The sequence below is a fragment of the Marmota monax genome, unplaced genomic scaffold (assembly GCF_021218885.2).
Source record: "Marmota monax isolate L192 unplaced genomic scaffold, Marmota_monax_Labrador192_F-V1.1 WCK01_AAM20220418_F8-fsc00004, whole genome shotgun sequence".
Classification (NCBI taxonomy): Eukaryota; Metazoa; Chordata; class Mammalia; order Rodentia; family Sciuridae; genus Marmota; species Marmota monax.
This window is the reverse complement of record NW_026692881.1, coordinates 13,029,500-13,055,738: the sequence shown is the minus strand read 5'-3', so window position 1 is coordinate 13,055,738 and position 26,239 is coordinate 13,029,500. Positions and strand designations below refer to the sequence as shown.

General features: G+C 43.0%; 2 protein-coding genes across 3 annotated transcripts in view; one reads left to right on the top strand and one right to left on the bottom strand.

Annotated features, from left to right (window-relative positions):
• The first annotated feature begins 460 nt into the window (after window positions 1-460).
• Window positions 461-16,232, top strand: Opalin (oligodendrocytic myelin paranodal and inner loop protein). Its single transcript, XM_058581161.1, has 6 exons — window positions 461-812; window positions 4,517-4,552; window positions 7,675-7,710; window positions 9,399-9,524; window positions 11,442-11,498; window positions 13,355-16,232. The coding sequence occupies exons 1-6, from the start codon at window positions 678-680 to the stop codon at window positions 13,526-13,528; spliced, it is 564 nt and encodes a 187-aa protein (XP_058437144.1). The 5' UTR covers window positions 461-677; the 3' UTR covers window positions 13,529-16,232.
• Window positions 16,233-24,768: 8,536 nt separating this feature from the next.
• The window catches only part of Dntt (DNA nucleotidylexotransferase), a 37,437-nt gene continuing 35,966 nt past the window's right edge, over window positions 24,769-26,239 (bottom strand). For both annotated transcript variants that reach the window (XM_046450405.2, XM_058581370.1), the window contains exon 11: window positions 24,769-25,174. In XM_046450405.2, the coding sequence (XP_046306361.1) occupies window positions 25,088-25,174 (87 nt within the window). In that variant the 3' untranslated portion in view covers window positions 24,769-25,087. The remainder of the gene's footprint in view (window positions 25,175-26,239) is intronic.

Below are 26,239 nucleotides of genomic sequence, written 5' to 3'. Positions count from 1 at the left end.
TGCAACTTGAAGGTCATCTCCAGAGTTGTCTAAAGCTATGACCGCGGGTCACTTCACTTGCTCTCTCCTTACGCCCCTCTTTGCTCCTCACAGGGTGGTTTCCATTTAAGTGACCCGTTGGTTGACCATTGGTTGCAATTCTGGTTTTGTTGGCAACTCACTCACCATCTTAAGGAAGCAAATTCAGGGCTACTGAAAGCCACCTGAATCCACAGCTTCCTCAACTAGAGGGGGGTCCCACTGGGAAATGTGAGGACAGGAGGCCAAGAAGCCAAACTCACTGATGACTGAGTGTGTCCTTCACTGGCAGCCACAGGCCTGCCTCAGGGTGGCTCCAGCACCCACCCCGCAGGCGTCCTCAGCTCAAGCTGGTAGCACGGGACTCCCTCATGGCCAGGAACATGGTCCATGCAGATGCCTGTCAGCTGGGGACAGAGCGGCCAGCCTCAGCCCGTGTCACCCATTGTTTCTAAAGAGCTGGCAGCCGCAGGAGCCACCAAGCTCTCAGGCCAGCTGTGGTGTCTTTGCTGAGATTGAAGAAGCTGCCTGGATAGTAAGAAGAACAGAAAATACAGACAAAGAGGATGGAGGGCCCCGGCCATTGATAGTGGCCAGGGAACAGGAGCCCATCTTTCCCAAGGGACGGGCCCAGGGCTTGGCTACTCCCCTGCCCATAAATGGCGTGGCCCCGGCTCTCTTGGAACCACCTCGCCCTGCCTCCCCAGCACTCCCAGCTGGATGTTCCTACAGATGGGAGACCCGAGGCAGTAAGGCCAGTGTTTGGAGAAGATCCTGGGAGGCTATCGGCAATGGTGAGTGGGTGCTGGCCTCTTAGCCTAACCTTCCTTTCTCTCCATAAAAACTAATTCTCAGGCCTTAAGGTGCTGGTCTCCTAATTCAATCAACTATAACTGAACCCTCAGCACAATGAAGGGCTTGGGTTTTAATTATTTTCCTATCTATGGAATACTAATTATTCCCCAACATTCTTATCTAACAATAGCTGATCTCATCTTTAAGTTTGATATTTTTATTTATTTATTTTTATTTATTTCTTACAAGGATGGGGAGTGGATGTCTCAGCTCTGTTTCCTTCCTGGGGAAGCCAGGGGTCTCATCAATGATTTTATCTTTCTTGTTTGTTCTGTCCTCCCTCTGCTATGTTATCAGCAACATGTGTGTTCCTAAGTTCCATCTGAAGCTTCCCACCTTTCTTATTGATTTATGATAGGAATTTGGTTGAATCAAGTGAAGTTTGCTAAGTTGGGAGAGAAAACAGAAGAGGCCTTTGATTTCTTTATTGAAGAATTATGGAAACAACCTGGGTGTCTGTCAACAGATGAATGGCTGAAGAAACTGGTGTGTGTGCACGTGTGTGTGTGTGTGTGTGTGTGTGTGTGTCTAGAATGGAATATTATTCAGCCTTTAAGAAGGAGGAGATCTTTGGGTCAGCTTTAGCTCAAGCTGCTACTTCCTTACACGGGACTCTCCATCCATCTAAAAAGGAGGAGATCCTGCTATTGGCCACAACCAGATTGGCCCTGAACATTACACTAAAGGAAATAAGCCAGACACAAAAAAGAAAAACACCACATGATCTCACTTTTGTAGAATCTAAAAACAAGGATGGGGGATTATTCAGAGGAGTTAAATTTAGACTTAGAGTTAGGAAGACCTGTAGTCTAACCTGATCTATTGCCTACAAGCCGGCGACCTCCAGAAACCCATCTTGTCTCAATGTCCTCACCTGTGATGTAGGGATAACAGTACTCCCCTCGTGGGGAGGTTGTGAGAGCAGTGTCCAACACCAGCATACCCTCAATGCCTGTGAGTGATTGCCTCATCTTCCTCTCTTCCCCTCACAAGCAGCAAACTCCTAGTGAAGGACAGCATCCTCCTTTGGAATCCCCCTGTAGCTAGGATACACTGCTCAGCACAAGGCAAGAAGGGCTGGCACTTTGAATTTTGCAACTTCATACTTACAGTTCCATCTAATAAGAATTTCCCGAAGGGCTTCCCCACCCTAACTCTGCTGGCCAGGCCTAAAGGAACATGGCACCACAGGATCCCTCATGTACTACATGGAAGTACATGGAAGGAGCTGCCACAGACATTATATCCCTTATGTTTACACTGTGAAGTGGGCAGGGCAAGTTAACAGTATCCCATTTTGAGGATGGAAAAGCTGGGAGAATGAATTTGCTGCTAGGGAATAGAGGCCCAAGTGATGTATCCAAGATCATATAGCCATTAAGTGGCAGAGACAGGATTTGAACCCGATCAGGTGGCTCTGAGTCCAGAGTTGCCTCATCCCACTCAGCTGCAGCTCTAAAAGGCACTGCAGCATGTTTTTCTCTCCATGAGAGCACTGTTCTGTTTCTACAAAATGTGAATGTCTTTCTGAAATCGGCCAAAATCATCGTCATCCACATGTTGATAAACAACACATGCAAAAGCCTGCTTGTTGCTGTCTCCCCTCCTCTGTCCTCCCCGCAAAGGAAGCTTTGTCCTGGGCCTGCTGACTTCAGAGCCCAGCACCCACTGATGAGATCAGCTTGGGGCAGCTGCGTTCAATGCCTTGTAGCCAGCCCGTTTGGTGATAGCATGAAGAACAGTGGTTAGATCCCCAGAGCCAGAGATTCGTGACCTGAGGCCCAGGTGATCCCTTGCTTTAAGGGTGTCCCAGAAGAAGAGGTCTATAGTGCCTGCCGTTCATCTGCAGAAACCACAGGAGTTATCGGGAAGCTGTGTGGTGGAAGACCCTGGTTCTGGTAGCAGCTGATGAGTTGTGTAGACTCAGGCAACCCATTACATTCTTGAGCCTTGATTTCCTTCTCTGTAGCATGAAGGTCCCCTGTTGCTAAGAGACAGAGCAGTGGGCAGAGTGGCCACTGAAGCATTTGAGCTTTTTTTGTTTGTTTGTTTAACTATTTTTTTTTAGATATAGATGGACACAATACCTTTATTTATTTATTTATCTATCTATCCATTATTTATTTATTTATATGTGGTGCTGAGGATGGAGCCCAGTGCCTTAAACATGCTAGGCACTGAGCCACAACCCCAGCCTTGGATGAGACCATCTTAATTGAAGGACAATGTTGGAGGCTGAGCAAGAGAGAGTATATGTTGTGGGTGCTCAAAACACTTTTGATTCACGGAAGATGATTTTGATTCACATTCAGTAATTCATCTGAATTCCAACCCACCTATTAGCCAAAATGAGTTTTGCTGGGGGGACTATCTGCTCTAACCATCTCTCAGTTCAGATCACGGTCACATGGACCAAGCTCACTAGCCTGTTTTCAGAGTGAAGCTCTAACTGTTCTCATTTTTCTATAAGATAATTTCTAATGAGCCCCTGGGTCTCAGTCTCTTCTATAAAATGGGGTTATGAGATATAAAATGTCCTTTGAGGCACTTTGGGTCCAAAATATTAGGATCCTTTGGGATTCTTTAATATTTCACAATATTTCTATTTTTGGATAACATTTAATGTTAAAACTTAGCAAACGTGTTGTTCTTAGAATGAGAGAACCTATTCTTGGGGGACTACAGTAGATCAAGAACTGGAGCGCAGGCTGAGCCCTGGTGGACAGGGAGGCTGGGGCTGAAGGAGGCCCGGCCATGGGGTCGTTAATCAGATAGCAAGACTCAGGGGACGGAAATTCCAGAAAGTGAAACAAGGCCTCTGCAGCCCAGGACAACCAGGGCCAGAAAGTGTCATCTGTTGAGTCAGAGCAGGGTCCACCCATTGTCAGACAGGAAGGGACTTGGTAAAGAGCAGCCTGGAAGACACACCAATGAGCCCAAACTAAGTGACAGAATGGGGACAGGGAGGAGAAAGGAGCCACGGGTAGCTTGAGCAGAGCCTGACCCAGATAAGTGGGCACCGGGGCAGGGTATTTAGTGCCCCCTGAGCTTGCAATCTTTAAACACTGATTCCACACATGGGGATGGGTGAAACTGGGTGCTGAGTGGGGGTGGGGGTGGAGGGGGGTGAGCTTCTCCTCTGCTGTCCTGACCAGTTCGGCTCCACAGCCCAGAACCTCTCCCTTGACTTGGCAAAATGAAAGCCAGTCTTTCTCAGTTAACTCTCCAGGGACGGTGGTTTAGGATCAGGTGTTAGAACATGCCTCTTGGGGGCTTATCTTCTGCTCTAAATTCCCATAGTTCTTTCCCTGAAAGAAATTCTTGGGGAAAAAATTGTAGCACCTTTCTGAATTTCGAGTGATGTTACTACTGCCCTCGTGGATCAGGGATCCTGGGCCAGATCCTCCCTGGCTGGTCCCCTAATCTGGTTGGCAACCTAGAGGAGTAGGGGTGGGGAGACTGACAATCTGAGGGAAGGGTTCCTGTTGACCTCAGCTCCCCTGCTCCCCTCCTGCCTCTGGGGCTCCCGAGCTGCTGTATGGAATCCATACATTCTTGGGGAGTCCACCAGCGGTGGGGAGCTTGAGGAGTCAGGAGCTTGCTGATGGTTCCTGCCAGGGTTAATATTTCTTCTCTCTTGCAGAGTTTTTCACTTAACTTCACACTGCCGGCTAACACAGTAAGTACAGCCCCCCTGTTCACCAATCTTCAAACACAGCGAAGGTCAAGGCTGAATTGACACAGGGAACTCCAAAACTCCTCCCACGTACCTTGTGTAGAGGGATGAGTTAGTCAGAGGCACTGGAGAACAGCTGAGGGGTGCTGAGAGCAATGTTTTCAATACAGAAATTATAATAGAAACCTCCTCCCACCCTTAATTCTAATCAACAGAACCCATGGGTGTGACCCTTTCCCACTCTTTAGGGACTTCACCTACATTTTGACTTTTGTTGTCTTTGTACTAGTGTGTTCTTACTCACCATATAATATTATGTCTTTAAATGTTTTCTGTCAGTCTTCACAACTATAATTGAGGGTAGGCATATATTATTTCTTCAAGTAAAGTATTTCATAAATTGGGAGTGATTTGGTGATTAGCATCATTATATGCTTGTCTGCATTTAAGATGATTTCCTCAGTATGTATTCTGGAAGAAGAATGTTTAGGTCCGTAATGAACATGCTCAGGCTCTTGATCATGACACTTAGTTGTAAGTCAAAATAGAGGGTTTTTTTGATTGTTGAAGGTGGACAGTTTCAATCTACAGTTGATCTCCTGGCTTCTGTCCTCGTGCAGTGCAGGGGTGACACTAACAGCCAGGCTTATTTTCTGATCAGCACTGTGCCATGATCGACTGAGGCCTCTTCCAGGCCCAGTTTTTTAGTGGTTTGACTGTGCCAAGATTTTCTGATGAGTTAGGTGGTTATTCAAAGAGGACTTCTAAGATGGTACTCATTTGGGCTGTAACATGGGGGCGTAGCTCTACGGAGTGGCAGATGGTTGGACCGTGATAACTTACTGCTGAACTTCTGGTGCCCACCAGTTTGTGTCCGGCTGACTGCCCCCTCCTGGGTGGGGGTCCCTTTTTTCTGGGCCTTGACCTGCCCTGCCTCAGTGCTTCGGCCTCTGCCTGTTGTAGGTGGACAGGTTTCTCCATCCCTCCCTTTACCTGTAGAAATCTTGGACACTCCTACAACTTTCCCCCTGGCTGCTGGGACCCAGCAGGTCTAGAGAAGCTCCAGGTTTTGCCTTATCCTGGCTTGACCCATCGGTGGGATATTGTAGGGAAGCCTTTGCTTGGTTCAGTAGGGGTGAGTGGGGGAAGACAAAGGCCTTTAGGGTGACAGCCTTCACCTTTTGGAGAAGCTTCTTGGTTAAGAGCTCACTGGTCTATAAGACCATCAGCTTTTGCACCAAGTGACCTGCATCCCAGGCAGCCTCTGGAAAGCCAGGGCAGTAGGTCATCCTACAGCAGTGATGTTTCTCTTTGGTGCTGGGAATGCCAGTGCACGAGGAAGTGGGGGAGGTGGTTACCTGATCAGAACTTCTCCATGGGGAGTTTGAAACAGGGCTGCATAGGCAAGTCAGACTCTGATGCCATTCTGAACTCTCAGGTATGAAAAACTGGGTTGGAGTGTTACATTTGACCTTGGAGGCAGGGTAGCACCAGCAAGGGTCCTAGAACCAAACCACCTGAGTCTATCCCCTAGAGTTTTGTGACTTCACACAAGTTGCTTCATTTCTCTGTGCCTCAGTTGCCTCTTCTGTAAAACGGGATCGTTATGATCTTGCCTCACTAGCTGTTGTGAAGAATAAATTAATCAACATGGAAAAGTGTTTGACAGCCTGGCAATTATCAGGTATGCATAAGAGCAGAAAATTCCATCTGGAGAGAGACAGAGAAAGCAAACAGGCCAAGAAGGGCACAGGCCAGAGGCCATACTACTAGGAGAGGTAGAGAGGGGTGGGTTCATCTGACAAGTTCAGTCTCTGAAGAAGCCAACTGGGGCTTCACAAGGCACTTCTGCATCCTTATTTAAACCTGCCCCCCTTTTTTATTGCTAAAGCCACCCCAAGTAGATTTCTGTAATCAGAAGGTAGATGTCTACCTGAAACGATGGCTGACTTTTCTGACCACCTTTAGAAATGAAATGCCTTAGGCAGATGCAGGGTTAGTGCAATATGGGAGTGGGAAGAGTGTGTTCAGACAGAAGTGTAATCACTTAAGTACCAAGTATCCGTTCCTGGTTATCAAATTCCTCCTCTAAGGTGGGCTCCCTGGGAAAGAGGCCTGAGCTTGGAATTCAAACATCCATGTTCAGATTAGATTTATGATTATCTGTGGAGCCTTTGGCAAGTCCCATAATTTCTCTGTTTCTTTTTTTTTTTTTTGTAAATTGGAGATAATAGCTATTGAAAATCCCCAGATCTCCATTGTACCCATTGAGACTGTTGAGAGGATTAAATAAAGAACAGATCTGAGCAGAGCTTTGCAAAGCTTAAGAGATAGACAAAAGCTCAAACTTCTGGTACCCCTGTGATCCCTGGAACAACCCTAGAGGTAGCTAGCACTGTCCCTGTTTTATAGAGGGAGAAACGAGGCCGTGGAGCTTGAGTGGAGATCACGGGGATCCCAGACCTGTGCTCTTAATCCCACCTGAAAACACACAGTATAGTCGCAGGTTGAGTTGCTCAGGTAGACCTTTGTTCCCTGAGATTTATTGATCAAGGCAAGACTCTTGTCTGAAGCAGCTCAGAAGTGGATGAGATCCAGCACGCTCCCCCGTGAAGTGGCAATGAACCAGAAACATGTGACATATTCATTCAACATGGACTTGTCCCCAGGAGTAGGGGCCATTTGCAGGCTCAGCCATTTGTGTCATTACAGTTCAAGAACAAAGTCAGTCCTTCCTAAAGAGCCTCGCTTCCACCAATGTTGAATGTTTATACTCACTTCCCCTCTAAATCTGGGGACAAGTAGGCCAAAGCTGTGCTGAGAGTCCTGGGAAGGCTGTGGGGACCAGGGACAGGAGAAAACTTTTTGAGGTGAAAATGTGCCATGGCAGATCCACAGGGTGAATAATAAAGATGCCACCTAAATTGCTGAATTCTTCCTCTTTGTAGCCAAATTTCATTTCAGTTCTTACCTGGGAAGCAGTCAAGGGAGGTTCTGTTTGGTAGCGGTGGTTGTTGACCACTTAGAGAAGGAGTGTGCTTCACCATTTTAGCTTCTCCAGACTGTTCTGCATGGTGTAGTCTATAGATTACTGTTTTCTGACAATATGTTCTGGTTTCACACAGACTTCCTCTCCGGTTGTTACAGGTGGGAAAGAAGCAGTAAGTATACTCTTAAATTATCCAGACTTGGCTTGGTCATTTATAAAATGGGGATAAGAATGCTCTATCCATATCGTGCATTTGTTTTGAGGATTAATGTTTGGCATGTGAACAGTCACCAAGCCCAGACCCTAGCTCAACCATTATTCTTAGGACCCTCTAAGCTCAAGAGTGAGGGAGAGCTCTATTTGTGCAATAAGAATTGTAATGCATTCCACTGTCATCTATAAATAAAACATAAAAAATAAAAAGAGTGAGGGAGAACCTACACAATCACAGGTGGATTTCACAAAGTGTTGAGCAAAAGAAGCCGGACATGAAAGACCACACACCTTACATTTGCATCTATACAATGTTGAAAACAGGCAAAATCATCTATGGTGATAAATTTCAGTATTTTAGTGCTCACATGTGGGGAGATGAAGGGAATATGGGGGGCTCCTGGCAGGATTGTTTCTTGGTGTGAATGTTGGTTATATGAGTATGTTCTTCATTGAAAACTCATCAACCTGTGTATTTATGATTTTCTACTTAACTGTTCTATAATAGAATCATACCCCTCAGAAAGTGAAGGAGAACCCAGACTTTCATTAAGCAGCACATTAATAAGGATTCTGTTGATTGTCTTCAGTATTTCCAGAAACAAGTCTGCAAATCCAAAAAGTCATGTGGCTACAAGCACGACTTTCCACTCAGATGAAGTGGACATTTGAAAACTGGCTAATGCATTTAAGATAAATACATTTGAAAAGTCACACCAAAATGGTGTGGGACATAATAAAAGCTTTTGCTTTTTGCCAGACTCATAGGTGAATGTGGTGTCTAATTGTTGCTCTGTGTGGCACCTCAGCTTTTCCTACGTGGAGACACTTGTGTTTCTTTTCACAGAAACTCTTGTTTAGATCAGTTGTCCATTCTCTTCTAGGTTACCCCTCTTAAAAAAATTCTTTTTAGTTGTAGATGGACACAGTGCCTTTATTTTATTTTATTTTATTTTTTTTAATGTGGTGCTGAGGATTGAACCCAGTGCCTTCCACATGCGAGGTGAGCACTCTACCACTGAGCTACAACCCCAGCCCATAGATTACTCTTCTTGCAACTGATTTAAACTAAGTAAATCAAGTCCTATGAAAGCAAGTCCCTTGTCATGCAGGGTACAAACTTCTTAAAAAAATAATGTTTCATTACTCTTCTGATTTTGTATATGATACATGCAGACTTTTTTTTAATTTAATTTTTTGGGTACCAGGGATTGAACTCAGGGGCACTTGACCACTGAGCCACATCTCCAGACCTAAAATTTTGTGTTTTATTTAGAGACAGGGTCTCACTGAGTTGCTTAGAGCCTCGCTTTAGCTGAGGCTGACTTTGAACTAGTGATCCTCCTGCCTCAGCCTCCTTGATTACAGGCATGTGCCACCATGACCAGCTTTTTGTTTTATTTGTTTGTTTGTTTATTCATTCATTCATTTACATATTTTTTAGTTATAGATGGACACGATGCCTTTTTTAATTCACTGATTTTTATGTGGTGCTGAGGATCAAACTCAGTGCCTCACACGTACTAGGCAAGCACACTACCACTGAGCCCCAGCCCCAGCCCTTGGTTTTATTTTTGATCTGCTGAATTATTCCTTCCATCTTGAAGATTCGGGGCTTCCCTGACCATGTTTCTCTCTCTGTGCCAGGACTGTGGGCCTTCTCTTGGGTTAGCCGCGGGCATCCCGTCCCTGGTGGCTGCAGCCCTGCTGGTGGCCTTACTACTTACTTTGATTCATCAGAGAAGACGAAGAAGCAGCCATGAGTCCGCTGAGGTGATGACCAGATTCTTTGGGTCTGGAAGTGCTGCAGGAATCAGTATTTCAGTGAACTTGCTTTTAGGCTAAAAGCATGAGAATCCACAGCCAGTGTTGCTCCCTGAGGCCATGGTGATGGGAGTGGCTGTGCCACAATTCCCACTTCAGACCTGACGCTGTGCTCCGGCAGAGCTGAGTAGCCCACAACTCTCAGGCCCCTTGAGGAAGTCACTGGCCTTGGGGATGTATGAGGTGTCCTCCAGAGCTGGGGAGGGGGTGTTTGCTGCCTTGGCAAATGTGTCTGTACGGTGGGTTTGTTTTCCAAGTGGAGGGGCAAAAAGGGCACAAGCTTCACAAGGTGAGGACGGAGGTGAGGTGAGGAAAGACGGGAGAAGAGCAGTGCCGAGGTGTCATTGGTCGGGATGAGGCCAAAACAGACCTGCCCGTTTCCTAGTCTGTGCACAGTTTACAAGAGCATGCACATCTGCCTCCCACGCCCGAGTGCCAGATTGCGCAGAATTCAAAGGCCGCCCAGACTGATACCCAGCAAACTTCCCTGGTTGTGATCACATAGACTCTCGCTTCTAATTCTACCCTGTTTATAAACATCCCTGGTTGTTTTCACAGTGCTAAGTAAGCACTAACGGGGAGATAGAAAACCGTGGTTCTTATCCCGGCTCTGCCACCCTATGATTTCTATGATCCTAGACCAGTGATATTTTCTATGCTTTGGTTGGTTCAATTCAAAATCAGGATAAAAATTACCTCCCTGAGCTGGGGATATAGCTCAGTGGTAGAGCAATTGGCAAGCATGTGCAAGGCCCTGGATTCAGTCCTCAATGCCAGTAAAACAAACAAACAAACAAAAAAAACCCTACCCATCCTAGTCTAAGGAGTAGACGAAATCATAAGAACAAAATGACACCTTGGATGGTAAGCATCTGTATATCACATGTAAAGGTGTGTTGACAAGATGTGAACTTTAAACACAGTAGGAAATACTAGGTGACGGTGGTATTATTTATTTAAGTAATGGTTTCTCACCCTTCAGTGCACTTTAAAATTACTATTCACTGAAACAAATTAAGTCATAATTTCTGGACAATAGAGCTGTGGCATTGACCCTTTAAAAAATAGATATTTTTATTATGGACACAGTAGTGCTCCCCACCCTTAGAATTATATTTTTATTATGGACACAGTAGGCTCCCAGTCTTAGAATGATACATTCTAAGACTCCACAGTAGATGCTTGATACTGTGGATAATCCTGAACCCTACATATTCATATATACATTATGCATATATACCTATGAAAAAGTTTGATTTATAAATTAGAGTAAGAGATTAACAATAACTAATAACAAAATAGAAAAATTATGATAATATGTTGTAATTAATGTTTTGTGAATGTGGTCTCTTAATTGCATGGGGTGGGTAACATATACGGCATGGATACACTGGATAAAGGGATTGGATGATTACTTTCCAGGTGGGAGAAAGCAGGATGGCCCAAGACTTCATTATGCTGCTCAAAATAGAAATTTAAAATTTAGATTGTTTTAGGAAGTTTTTATTAACATTTTTTGGGCCCTGTTGTGTCATAGTGACTAAAACTATGGAAAGCAAAATCTTGGACAAAGAGGGATTATTGTACATATACTAGAGTAAAATAGTACAGTGAATCCAATTATCAACTCATGGCCAGTCTTGTTTTCTCTCTCCACACCCTATAATTCTGGATTATTTTAAAATAACTCATAGTGACATTTCTTCAGTTTTTTAAGGGAGGTATCATTTTTATTATGTATTTGCTTTGTTTTTAAAGTTTTCTAGTGGTTCTAATATGCTTTCAGGTTTAAGGACCACTGAGTCTAATCTGTGGTTATGGTCAAAACTTGTGACTCTTCACTTTTTTTTTTTTTAACCAATTTAGGAAAGTGAGAGACCATGTGAAATTTCAGAAATCTATGACAATCCCAAGATAGCTGAGGTAAGAATTTTTATTATAATCTCTATAAATGACTAATACAGTAGTAAGCAAGCTAATGCACAAAGTACACATGAGCAAATGGAAGGGATGCGGCCAAATGAAGCTCAAGCACAAAGGAGGTTCTTTATGCATTTTTATTGGAGTTCAAGTAAATTTATTATTAGAAAATTAATTTCATATCATCTATTTCCCTGACAAATTGAAAGAGAAATATTGTGTGACCACCTCATTGGGAGAAGAGAGTTTGAAACAAACTCAACAATCCCTTCTGATATGAACTTTTAGAAAACCAGAGTAGAAACTTCTTAACTTGCAAAATAACATCATTTTAATAATTACACAAAAATCATACCTAAGTGCAAAATTTTGAAAGTATTCTTTTCTTTTTCTGTGATTACCAGATATAAATCAAGAATGCTCATCACTTCTATCCAATATTGCACTTTAGGTCCTAGTCGATACTGTAGGCTAGGGAAAAAAACAGAAAACATAAGACTAAATAGGAAGAAACAAAATTGGCATTATTTGCAGATTATATGTTTTTCTACATAGAAAAGACAAATAAGGGCTGGGGATGTGGCTCAAGCGGTAGCGCGCTTGCCTGGAATGCGTGCGGCCCGGGTTCGATCCTCAGCACCACATACAAATAAAGATGTTGTGTCCGCCGAAAACTAAAAAATAAATACTAAAATTCTCTCTCTCTCTCTCTCTCTCTCTTTAAAAAAAAAGAAAAAAGAAAAGCCAAATAATCTAAACATAAATTATTAGAATTAACAAGATATTTGAACAAGTTCAGTGGATACAAAAATCAATGTACAAAGTAATGTGCATTTCTCGAGATCAGCAACAATTAGAAAAAAGTAATTTTATGAATTATCACTTTACAGTGGTAATAAAAATATATAGAATGCTGAAGAATAAATGTAACAAAAATATGTAATCCTTTCATGGAAAATAATAAAAATTTAGTAAAAGACACTAATACCTGAATAATGCAGGTATATACCATGCTCCTGGGTAGGAAAATCAGTAGCACAAAGATGTCAAACACCACAAATTTATGGTTACTTTATTACCTAGATAATAAACGTAATTTAATTTAATCCTAGTAGATTTTTTTCATGAAATTAATTAAAGTTCTTCTACAATCTATATGGAATAGGCAGAAAAAATATTTTAAAAGAAATCATGAACAGATAAAACCAATAGAAAACCAATAGCAAGAGGCTGGGATTGTGGCTCAGCAGTAGAGCACTCGCCTCACATGTGTGGGGCCCTTGGTTCCATCCTCAGCACCACATAAAAATAAATAAATGAAATGGAGGTATTGTGTCCAACTACAACTAAAAAATAATAAAATATTAAAAAAAGAAAAGAAAACCAATAGCAAGATGATAGATTTAACCCCAACCATACCAATAATCCCATTAAATGTAAATTATCTAAATATCCTCAGTTAAAAGGCAGAGATATTAGATTGTCTATAAAAACAAGATCCAACTATAAGATGTCCACAAAACCCAACTTTAAATACACAGACTGGGACAGATTAAAAGTTAAAGGTCGGAATAAGAGACACTATGCTAACAATAAGCAAAAGTGTTGAGTGACCTAAGAGCCTCCCATGGCAGTAAGTTCAGGCAATTACAGACCCTTCTTTTCTGTTTTCTGTCCCTCGAGGGTTACTGTATTTCCTCATCTGATGTCCAATGTCTTGAATACTATCATTTTAAATGTTTTATCTGATTTGGGTTTGTTTCATGTGGGAGGGTAAATATATATAGCTGCTGTTACTCCATCTTGGTCAGAAGCAGAAGCCTTTAGTGTATTTTTTTTTTAATCTCTGTTCTCTCAAGAATCCTAGGAGGTCACCCACTGATGAGAATACAATAGGAGCACAAGAAGCCCACATATATGTGAAGACTGTAGTGGGAAGCGAGGAGCCCCTGCCTGACACTTATCGTCCTCCTGAAGAAAGAGAGAGGAGGAGGGGACTCTGGTGGCTTATACCCAGACTGAGTCTAGAATGATATGGCTTCATCATGGAGCAGAGAGGAGCCAAAGACGGCTGAAACCCAGAGATTTGTGCTCGAAGAGGAGATGTACCAAGCTGCTTTTTAACCACTTCAAATTTTATTTATAGGTCTGGAACACTTTGGGGTTGATTTATCTCTTTAGGGGATGGTTCCAATAAGATTCATTCTAACTCTCAGACCTTGTGGTTTAATAAGCAGTGAAGCACCAGGTGAGTTGCCGTTTATCAGATACAGCCCCGTAGATCTTGTTCTTGACCCCAGTGGGAACTTGCTTTTCTTTGCGATCTGGGGAAAAGGGTCTGGTTTCTGAGTGTCTTGCTGTCTTCTCATTTTTTTCTTACATCCCTTTTCTTTAAAAAAACAAAACAAAAAAAGAAGAAGAAGATGCAGCAGCTATCAGACCTGGCTTCTATGTCCACCAATGGTCAGCCAAGATCAACCACAAGTTAGAATATAAATGAAACTTACATGAACTGTGCAAGGGGAAGCTAGTTCCTCTTTCTGAATATCTCAGGGTAGAAGTCATGGGGAGCCACACGTTCCCTGACCACATCATACAGCAGTGGAAAGAATATGGCCTCCTGAGCAGGACCTGCCACCAAACAAGCTGTATGGCATTGATTAACTTCTCCAAGCCTCCGTTTTTGGCTTTGCAAAAGAGGCGATGATAGTTCTTGCTTCGTGTGGTCATTGAAAAGATTAAATAAGAAGTAAAGGGAAGTGTTTGCCACTTAGTAGACATTAAAAATGTTAGTTCTCTCTCCCTAGTCCCTTCCTACCTTTTCCCATATTGCTCGCCTGATAAAGTCAAGCAGCTGATCTCCAGCACTTGTTACCCATAGTCATAAAGTCACCATTGAAATATTTATGGCAAACTTTTCCCATGAACTTCACCCCAAATTGTTGACATTTAAAGATATTTCCAAGTATCCTTAGTAGCCGGTGAAACTTCAAATCTAGGTGTGATACTGTCTTTACATCGGAACCAGAAAAGGCCAGTTTTTCTTTCAAGTTCCCAATTCCAAGTGCAGGGACTGGCATTTTTACCTTTAGCCTTCAAGATGTTGAAGCTGGTGGAGATTTGCATTTCTTGTTAAAATGATTTTTCTTTACGATGAGGCACTTTGATGAATTTTAGAAATAAGACATTATGATACTTCTGATGACAGTTCCTCAACCATCTTTGACCTTTAGTGCCTTAAGGGTGGTTGCTAAAGATATAATTTCTTTTATTAAAAAGTATCCTTGCAGCACATGATTCTTTAGCCCAAGAATAACATTGCCATTTTATCTTGCTAAGGGCTCTCTCCAGGGAGGCCCCATGGAAAAAGAGAGACCACCTGGAATGGTATTGGGCCCATTAAGCAAACTGGACAAAGAACAATCAGTCTGTCCTATTTTGTGGGAATTGCTCTAGAATAGACCCCCCTCTGGCTTTTAAGCAACTCCTTTTTCCAGTTTTCAAAGCCTCTCCATTCCCCTCCCCATTTTCGCCCATCCCCTCCTTTTGCCTTCATCCCTAATTTCATGTTCTCTGTGACTGTGGGCAAGGTGACTTCCTAGCACATCAGATGTCTACCACCCACCTGGCCAAGGAGACACATCACCCCCACCTGAGTCTGTGATCAGACAGCATCTGAGGAAGGCAGTTCTGCAACAGGCTTTGTGTATGTGTGCACGCACTTGTATGGAGGGCAAAGAAGGGGCAGGGGAGGAAGGAGTGGCCCTGAAAGATTATTAGGAATGACAGCTTATCCATTCCATCAGAGTGGAGAAAAGGCTCATGTCCTTGGAGTATCATGATTTAAAAAAAACTTGCAGGAAGAGAGATAAAGAGGACCCAGGGGATGAGCACCAAGGGATGGGCCAAGTACCACACACCTGCCCTCCAAGGAAAATCCAGGACAGTGTCAGCCAGCTTGGGCCAGGCTTTGACCTTCTCTTCCTGGAGGAGGTTTTTAGGCAGCCTGGCTCCCCCATTCAGGGCCATTGCCTTTGAGCAGGTCAGACATCCTTCTGGGAAACCCCGGTCCAGAGCATCCCAGGGAACATCTGACTGCTCCATGGGTATCCTAGAAAACATTTCTTTCTTTACCCAGGGCCTCTGATGGGTCAGAAATGTGTTCTCCTTTCCTGAATAACAGAATGGGTTCTATTAAAGCCTATCAACCGATGGCACATGCCAACCCCTGCTTTTTAAAGCCACTTTGCCCTGTCCCTAGGGTTCAGTTCCCTTGACAGGAAGATTTGGCCATTTGTAAGCAGATGTGCCAGGGATACTGGTACTTTTACTTCTCTTACATGTTGGGAAGGACCTTGGATTTACGGAGGAGTCAGCTGTGACTTCGATACTTGTGACTCAGCCCTAGCACACACTGCTGATCTCCCAGAGCCTCTGTCCTGTACTCATAAGATGGAGATGGCAGTTTTCATCCTCTGATCCTGCAATGCATTGAAATATCCATGTCAAAAAGCCTTGCAGCCTATTAAGTAAGGTATGGCTTGCATTTTGGATCATTTATTTTAATTCTACTTACAATCCATTGCTTAGAATCCTCACTTCAAATTGTTTCTATTAAAAACAGTATAAGGTTCAGTGTTTCTGTCATTTATTTCTGCTGTATGCACAAAAACTTATTTTGGAATGAAATGGAAAGTAAAGTCATTTTTATGAACCTACAAAATATGTGTGGCTTTCCTTTTTCTATATGAAAGTATAACATAAAAAAACTAAGATTATCCCAGAGACATTCCTGTACAGGCATTGTATCAGCCAGGGTGACTGATGGCAGTTCCTCAGTCTGTCATGGAGGGAAGACCCAGTATTGTAATGAGACTGCTGAGACTGGAAGTTTGAAGCTGTGGTTCTCCAACCCCGGGGTGTTGTTAAGCTGAGTGATCTTAGTCAGCTCATACAATGTGTTTGGGACCTTTTTCTCATGTAGCACCAAAATTTGGATTGATTTGTCTCTAAGATTACATCCACCCAGCTCAGACATTTTAATTGTTTTTCACAAACAATGCAGAATTAAGGCCCTCCCTACCCCTTTCTGTCTCCCTGGGCTCCCCACCCCAGCAGCACAATCCTCTGAATTCTATGGCCCTCCTCAGCTCCTGACTTGCAGGTGGACAGAGACACTTATTTCACCAATAATTTTGGCAAGAAGTAAAAATTATTTCCTAGTTTTCTTTGTGGAATTTATTCTTGCAACATCATAATGCTAATTAAAGACAAAATATATCATAATGACTAATTTCTGGAAGAGTGCCAAGTCATACAATCTTTGCACTCTTACCATTTTGGTGAGAATTTTTATTGTTGAATTGAGTTGACTCACGTGCACTGGCTTCTTTCCTACATCAGTGAAATGCCAGGTCCCGAGACAACATTGGAGACCAAATGAAAAAGCTGAAGACAACTGGGTCTTCTTGGAAATGTCTCTCCACCCTAGTGAATGTGTATCTCCCATCCACTCAGGGCAATGATGTCAAGAAAGTTCTTCTGGAGGGGCTTGGCCTCACGGCCAAAGACATAAGACAGTCTTTTTTCTTGGGCTTAAATAAAGAATAATCTGGCTCTCTTTTTTTTCCTTTTTCAATACCTGAATTTAGAGAAGAAGAGATAAGTATGACCTTTCCAGCTTCCAAAGGGAGCAAAAGTTTGGTTATGTCAGAGCACATTCAGGAGTGCTGTGTCTCCACGTAAAGCTAGGAAGCCACCTCTCACCTTCCAGGTCACCTGAACTCCAGTAAGTTAAGCAATGTATGAAAACCAAAATTGGCAGGTGAGACTGGGGAATATTTTGTAAGAGGGCTGAATTGGTCCAATAGGATGTAGAAATAATTCAAAAATTGATAGGAACCTTTGAAGGACTGATTGGTTGTGACTTGTTAGGCTTAAAAACTGATATGTAATGTCAGAGAATCAATGTTCATAGAGTTACACTGGCAGGGCTAAAAATAAGTTGAAATGTGTGTGTGTGTGTGTGTTGGTAGAGATTGAACCCAGGGCCTTGTGCCTGCTAGGCCAGCACTCTTCCACTGAACTATATCCTCATCCCAGTGGAAAGATTTGACTGTGAGTGGGAACAAATCATATTGAATAATTGATTGCTGACTTGCTGATCAATTAGATCCTTCTGGATCACCATCAATTATCCACTGATGAAAGCCAAAGTACAAATTTGAGTCTTTGTCTTGAGAACATGGAAAGCCTAGTTCTTCTGTTTCAGCCATGGGGGTCTCCTGTCTGCCCTCAGATGCCACGAACCATGCCCCCCCCCCCCCCCCGGCAATATGGTCTTCCTCTCTCCTCCTCAGACACCTGGGATCCTCCAGCAGCTCGGGCTTTCTCTGTGCTCATTGGATGCCATGGTCTTCCTACCAAATGACCTTTGCATGTATATTGATGAGAAAGAGCTGGAAATTCACGGAGGCCGAGGTAAATATAATTTGCAAGGCAGAGTACAGGAAAGGAAGGAGTTGCATAAAGACAGAACTCAGAGGTCTAAAGAGGGTCCTCCTTGTGTATTGACCTGAACATGCACATGAACAAAACTACCCAAGGCTGGAAAAATAACCACGCAAAAGAATCATGGAGAACAAGACTCCCAAGCTCACACAGGACCAGGAACAGTGCCTGTTCCCAAATGGCAAGAGTAGAAAAAAATCAGGAAGCAGGTAGAATTCTGAGAAGAGTATTGTCTCAGTGCCAGGAAAGAACATTAACTCTACATTAAACTAGGGTAGGGCTGCTCTAGTCCTGCCTGAAAACGCTTAAAAGCAAGAAGAGGACACATCAAACTGTTTCCAAGTAACTTAATCACATCCAAGCACAAACCTCAAGAAAACTTACAGAAATACAAAATATCCAGCTAACAACAGGTACCACTCACAACTTTTAGAATCAGGTATAAAATTATTAGGTATTCAGCAATTGACTGGACCGAAGTTGTGGCTCATGGTAGAATGCTTGCCTGGCATGTGTGAGGCCCTGGGCTCGATCCTCAGCACAGCATATAAATAAATAAACACATAAATAAAGTAAGAGATCCACTGATAACTAATTTTTTTTTTTAAAAAAGAGGAATTGACATAGATGATTCAATTGGTAGACAAAGACACTAAAATATTTATAACTGCATTCCAAATATTCAATAAGCTAGAGGAAAGATTGAGCATGTTAAATAGAGACATGGGAGATGTTTTTAAAAATCCAACTCATACATTTAAGGATTAAGACTAGAATGTCTGAGGGGCTGGGGATATGGCTCAGTTGGTAGAGCGCTTGCCTAGCGTGCACAAGTCCCTGGGTTCAACCCCCAGCACCACCAAAAACAAAACAAAACAAAACAAAAAACCTATAATGTCTGAGATGAAAAATATACGGAATGAGACTAAAAGAAATTTATATATTGCAGAAGAAAATATCAGTAAACTTAAAGATACATCAATAAAAACTATACCAATAAAATATAGATTAAAAAGGGCTGAAAAAAGAAGAATAGCAAGTCAATGATCTCAATAATCCATGAGATAACATCAGTTGGCTTAATAAACATGTGATGCAAGTCCCTAAAGTGAAAGGAAGCAGACAGGAAAAAAAATATTGGAAGAAATAATAAGTGAAACTTTTAACAATGAGAATTGTAGACTCACAGATCAATGAAGTTTAGAATCCCAAGCACAAGAAATGTGAAAAAAAAACCTGTACCAAGCTTCTTCAAAATCAAATTGTTCAGAACTTGTGATAAGAATGTAAAAGCAGCCAGTGGACGCAGACATCAAATTATATCAGAGAAACAAAGATAAGGATTATACCCGATTTATCACTGGAAACAACACAAGCCCCACAGTGGGACAACAATTTTTAAAGTACAAAGGAAAAACACTGCCAATCTAGTTTTTTTTTTTTTTTTTTCAGTACTGGGAATTGAAGCAAAACCATCTTTTAAAAAAAGGCAAAACCTTTATCAGATATACAAAGGTTCAAAAAAAAAATTCACTACAAGCAGACCAGCACTACCAGAATATTAAAGGAAGTCCTTCAAGTAAAAGGATAAGGGTATCTAGACACCAGCATCTACACAAGAAAGTCAGCAACTCCATGGGTAAATATAAAGACTCCTGTTCTTATTGCAGTCATTAGTGAATGTCATATTGACATTCTGGCCAACAATAGACCAAGTACATGACAGCGGTCTCATAAAATTGCATCGCCTGGTGACTCACAGCCATCTCAGTTGGCTAAGTACACTCTATGAGATTTGCATGAGAGCAAATGCCCAACGTGTGACTATAATCACACCTCTCTCTGCCTCCTGCCCCTCACCAGAGAGGCTAAAGCACTTAACACATGTTTTGGATTTGTTTCTTGTGAAAATACTGTCCCTTACACACCATGGAAATGCAGAACACAAATGCATTGCAGGCTACGGTGCTAGTCAAGTCCAAGGTCACCACTGTGAGGGTCACTAGGTCTCCCTCACTTAGTACTTCAGAAATTTCTTGACAGAACACTATATTCTTGCTCTTGGATATAAATGCCAGCCTGTCTGAAATGACTGATTTGTTACTTTTACAGTCATGGGCTTACCTTTCTGAGAAGCAGTCCCCAGGGGCTGGAGCTATGGCAGAATAATATGACAAATACTAATCTCTTTTAAATTTATAGCACTTTTTAGTTTTAAAAGCATTCTTTTATCTATTATTTTGTTTTATTTTTACGCCAACCCCAGGAAGTACATGGCATTGATGTTACTTTGCCAATTTTACCGATGGCTCTAGGAAGTGAATTTGATTGGTCCTGAAGACTGTAAAGCAATTTGTTTTGAGAGATGGTTTAAGTTTGCACAAAATGAATCATTAAGAATAATGAGTTTAACTGGTAACTGGGAGAGTTTCTGGGCTGCTACGGGGATGTACCTGTGGGCGGGAGGAATTTGAAATGCTTAGAGTGAATTTGGTTGAAAAAATTCATTTGAAATAGGCAAAAGCGATTCATTCGAACTATGGCTTTCACCTTGTCCCTAAGAGATTAAGGTCAGTGAGTACCCTAAAGTCCTATAAATCTGCACTTAGCCTCCACAGAAGCTCTGGAGACATTTGACTGGGCCTTTGTCTCCTGTCCCTCATGCTGGCCAAATCCAGGAAGGCTGGAGTCCAAGACCCAAAACGCTGACTGCCTCAATCTCCATCACCTCCTTTTCTGGCTCCAGGGGCTTGGGACCTTCTACAGAGGAAGCCTGCAAGTAAAATACTGGCAGGGTACTCAACTGTCCTTTCCACAGAGGTATTATCAGCTTGTTCTTTTACCATCCCCAATCCAAAGGATCCCTAAATTATTCTTTAAACATTTTAGAGCATTACCTCATTTAATCCTCCGAAAGGTGCAAACAAAGGAACGAGTATTTTATAGAGGAAGAAGCCAAGTCTCAGAGATTAGGTAACTTGTCTCAGGGACAAGTTAAAAAATGTGCATTTTTTTAATAATATTGTCCAAAGTCACAGAACTGGTAATTGTGGAGGACCAGCCCGTATACAGACTCTGTTAAATGGGAAAAATATCTGTCATTAACTTGCTGTGTGACATTGAGAAGGTCCCTCCCTGTCTAGGGATGTGTCATCTGTAGAATGAGGGGGTTGGCACAGAAGGTCTTTAAGGTCCTGCTCTGCATTCTTGGTTTACTTGATCCACCAAGATCTGTATTTGCCTCCTAAGGTTCTTTTAATAGCCACTAGAGGGCACTCTGTTCATATAGTAGGAGGCACCAGGGATGGCTGAGTTCTGATTACCAGTCACCAACCTAATTGATAAAATTCCTAACCTAGGGGCTGGGGTTGTGGCTCAGAGGTAGAGCACTCGCCTAGCATGTGCAAGGCCCTGGGTTTGATCCTCAGCACCACAGAAAAATAAAATAAAGATATTGCGTCCAACTACAACTAAAAAAAGATATTTAAAAAAAGTGAACAATAAATCCTTTAAAAAAAAATTCTAACCTAGAGCAAAAAATCATATGCAATTTCAGCAGAGGGCATTTGTGGAATCCCCAACAGAGCTTCTCAAATAAGAAAGTAGCATTAGAATTTTTGAGGTTCTCTGATGAGGAAAATCGTGCATGGGGCTGTTGACTGGTGGGGACCTTCAGAGAATCAGAGCTGCAGAGTTGGTTAGTGAAGATAGGCAGGCCACCTGTATGCTCACCAAGAGTTAGTCACCTGCTTTCCTCTTTTCTCTCCCCATTCTCGCCACAGTCTCATGCCTCTGGAAATATTTCCTCCCTGCCCCTACACTGATAACTTTTCTATTTTAGACAAGTATATTCACAAAAGGAAGCTTTGTATCACCATCATAAGCAGAAAACTGTGACTTTTGTAACAGATTAAAATAAATGCCTTTATGCAATGTAAGCTTCATGTTTATAATAATAGACAATTCTGACAATTTTGTTTACTGTTCTACACCTGTACTTAGAAAAATGGCTGCTCTCAATAAATATTTGTTGATTATATCAGCATAAAGATATTCATCTACATACTATCTAAAATAATATTGAATATTGTCCCTAGGAAACACAGGAGCAGCCAAAGGGCCAGGAGACTATCTCATGGATTGTGATCAGACGCTGTCAACAGGGAAGCAGTGGGAAGGTGGCAGGGTGTCGCAGCTTATCCAGAGCCCACGTGCCTGCTGCAGACAGACAGGCCTGTGCGGCCTAGTTTTCCAAAAGTAGCCAGACATCCTATTTTTTTTTTAATGTGCATTTTTTATAACGTTGTTGTATTTTTTTAATCTTGGTTTATTTACACGTGGTGCTTAGGATCAAACCCAGTGCCCTTCACATGCTAGGCACGCGCTCTACCACGGAGCTACAGCCCCAGCTCTGGGGGCGGGGGGATGTGCATTTTTATCTAGTTTTAAATACTGGTCACTATTTTTAAAAATCCCTAAAACACAGCAAAGACCTAACACAACACACCTGTGGGCTGTTTTAGCAGAGGGGCTGCCAGTCTTTGACCTTTGTTATCCATCACAAAACTCCTTTCCCTCTTTCAAGTTTCACATGTATGAGAGAAGTCTTGGGAAGATCCTTTCCAAAAGTCCGTTCCAAACAGGAAAGTTCTGGCTCAGCTGCCTCATGACTGTAGAACACGGGGGTCCTTCCTCGCCTCTGCACTTGCTTGGACTGCTACGGAAGATTCAAATCCTCCCATTCTTTAAAACCGGCTGGGATCTTTCCTCTGTGAAGTCATCCCCAGCCTCCCCAGCCTGGAGGGACAACCTCGGACACCCTAGAGTTTCTATCCTGTATCGTCCTATCCAGGCAATTGCTCCTCTCCTCCAGGTGACAGCTCCCTTACTTCTGCACTAACCAACCCTATTTTTCTCTATCATCGTCATTTTTCTGTTCATTTTCCTTGTTTTCCAGGCCTCTCCTCTGAGAGGATGTTGATTTATTGAAGAAGAAAGCTGAATTCTAAATATTTATCCCTGACGGCCCTGGTCTGTGACTGACCCTGCTTGCTGACTCCTCAGTGGGCTTTGAGGATATAGTTTCTCTGGTAACCAAGATGGTGAGGGTTCCTGTGGGTAGATTCTGAGGGGGCCAAGCAGGGCATCTCTGTCCCAGGCTACACCTCCCAGCCTCCCAGAATTGTGCACCTATTGACCTTGGTACCCCCGTTTCAGTTTCACCACGACCACAGCCAGCCTGGCATGGAGAAGCTACCTGGCCAAAGCCCTCCAAAGAAGAGCTCCCGGGTGCAGTCACCTGCACACACCCAGGCTCGCACCCATGTAGGCAAGCCACACCCCAACAGTGTCTGACTGGACACAGAGTGCACAGCTGACCCACGGGCAGCCTGCCTACGGGCTATGGCCACTGGTCAACCCATGACCCATCAGGCCTAGATTAAACTGGCTCTATTTCTCTGTCTCAGAAAATGGAAATAGGAGTTTCAGGGAGTGAGGGACAAAGCTGAGGGAGTCCCCAGGGCCCCTGATGGTCTGCGGGAGTGGCTGGTCCTAGCTGTCTCATCCAAGGTGTGATTCTCAGCGTGTCCAGCTGTGCTCCTTTGTCAACCCTTGGTTCCATGAGATCATTGTCCCAGGCCCCCTTTAAGCCTGCTGGGATGTCTAGAGGAGCTTTGATTCGAGTGTCCTTCTGCACACATTAGCTCATGTGGTCCGAGGTGCTCCACGACTTCAGGCTTGGGGTCTGGATCTCCCCACATTAACAGGACTGATGCAATCATTCCCTCACTTCCCTGGGGGCGTGGGTTGTTCTTGCCTTCCTTGTATTTAAGGTCCATCCTCCAGCCGCTCCCTGACCCTGGCCCAGGGCATTCAGCTAATGCTGTGGGGCTGGGTTAGGGGAGTAACATTACCTAGGAAGGAACCTGGGTAATGTTGGTTAAACCATAATGGGGAAACACACACACACACACACACAGAGCGGGGTGTGGTGAGCCGTGGAGCCCTGATGTGTCATGCAATACGTGACCACAGGAACGTGAATTCCCAAGAAGGTGAATCTCCACGGAAGCTGATTCTGCTGGGGGCCTCCCCCCATCCTCAGGACCACCTCGTTTCCCTTTTCTTCCCTCTCGTGCCTTCTTCAACGCTTCCCTCTGGCTTTCCTTTCTTGAATATGGGTTAATGGTCGTCAGAGTTTGCCTCCAGCTTTTCTGCCGGCTGAGGACCCCAAACCTGGGACAGATGCCTTTTAGGTCCTTCAGACCACAGGACCTAGTCTGTGCCCTCCTGAAGGGAACAGCAGTCAGAAAGAGTTGGCACCTGGAAGTTCCAGAGGCTCCCTCCCTTCCCTTGGGTGCCCTGAGATAAAGAACCTAAGGAGATCCTGAGAAGGACTCCAACGTGAAAAAAGGAGGGAACTATTCCTTAGGTGGTTTGGGTTTGCAATTCCTTCTGATGGAGAGCAGGGAGAATCTACCTGTGCCGTGGTCCTGTGCTGGGATGCTTAGAGCCCAGCTCCATGGTGGTGGGAGAGCTGCTGGCTTTGAACTACACTGAGCCAGTCAGCAGTCAGCACCAGTTCCTCCTGAAGCTCCAGATGGAGCCCAGAGTCCCCCTTGGAGTCTCTGCATGTTCTAATTAAGCCCATTTGTCCCCTTAAGAGAAACCACAAGCTCTTTATTATTCCATTATTTCACTTGTGTTTAGAAACATTTTATGATAATTGAGTGAAGAAGACACCATCATCCTATTTTCTCCTATTTTTATTGAAGATAACCAGTATCACAGCTACGCTGAGGGCAAAGTGGGTTTTGAACGGTTCCTTGGTGGGTCACAGTGACAAACCCATTTCTCTTGAAAAATGCATTGTGAATTCTAAGCCGTGGTTGCACAAAGGGTCTGTTACACCCATTACCACATGCTTCCTTATCATGTCTCCAAAGCAGCTTATTTCTAGTAGCAATCTGTATGTCAGTAAGTCCTAAGAATTCCAAACTTTCTTAAGGAATCCTTTACAGATATGAAGCATAATTTATTTAACCTGAAAAGAACCGGAACAAAATGTTGATAACTTTTTCCTAGGCATTTCTTTCCCATGGTTCAATGTAATCCAATCCCAGATGTGCAAAAATTTCTTCTTCACTTTCTGCTTTGAGAAATATCCTCTGAAAACATAACAAGAAATAATGTGCATTCAGTTATTTTTCTTATCTCAGTGCAGACACGGTAAAAATGTGACTTGTAAAACTCTTATTAGAATGAATTATTACAAAATACTTTGCTTCTGAATATTTAAGTCATCGTAACTAGTTTCTGTAAATTTTACATTTTTCCATCCAAGAATATGATTGTTTTGGTTTGGATGTGAGGTGTCCCCCAAAAGCTCACATGTGAGACAATTCAAGAAGGTTCAGAGGAGAAATGATTGGCTTGTGAGAGTCTTAACCTAATCAGTGAATTAATCCCCTGATTAGGATTAACTGAATGGTAATTGAAGTGGTAGGGTGTGGCTGGAGGAGGTTGGAAATTGGGGCTGTGGCTTTGGGGTATAAATTTCTATCTGGCAAATGGAGACCTCTTTCTCTCTCTGCTTCCTAATCATCATGTGAGCTGCTTCCTTCAGCCACACTCTTCCACCATGATGTCCTGCCTCACCTTGGGCCCGAGGAATGGAGCCTTAGTGAAGGCACTCCCCCTCCCACTGTCTTGACAAGGTCACAGTGACCTTGCTGAATGCTGGCAAAGCCTGCTGGTGGGAAACCGAAACCATGAGACCCTTTTTTATGCAATTGGGACTTTTCATTTTCATGCTCATATTCCTGACAGGAAGCATGAGTATGCTTAATGCCAAACCAAATTAAATTTCAGATGGCTAGAACATAACAGGTAGCTCATGCCTTGAAGGCTATTCTACTACCTCTCAGTATATCGAGGATAAAATAGAAGGCTGTTCTACTATCTCAGCACATTGAGGACAAAACTGATAATGGACAACAATCATTCTCCAAAAGGTCATGAGAATTTTAGGTACCACATTGATTATATCAACTAAGAACCCAAACCCATTTTTCAGGCCTCTTAGAAAGTCTAATAATTATTCTTATTGCACAAAGCCCACCATATGTAGTTTTGTTTGTTAAAGGAAAGTTATGTTATACACTTAGTAAAGTTAAGGCAAATAAAGATACATTCTCCCCTTTTCTATAAATCCTCTTTTACCTCACATAGGG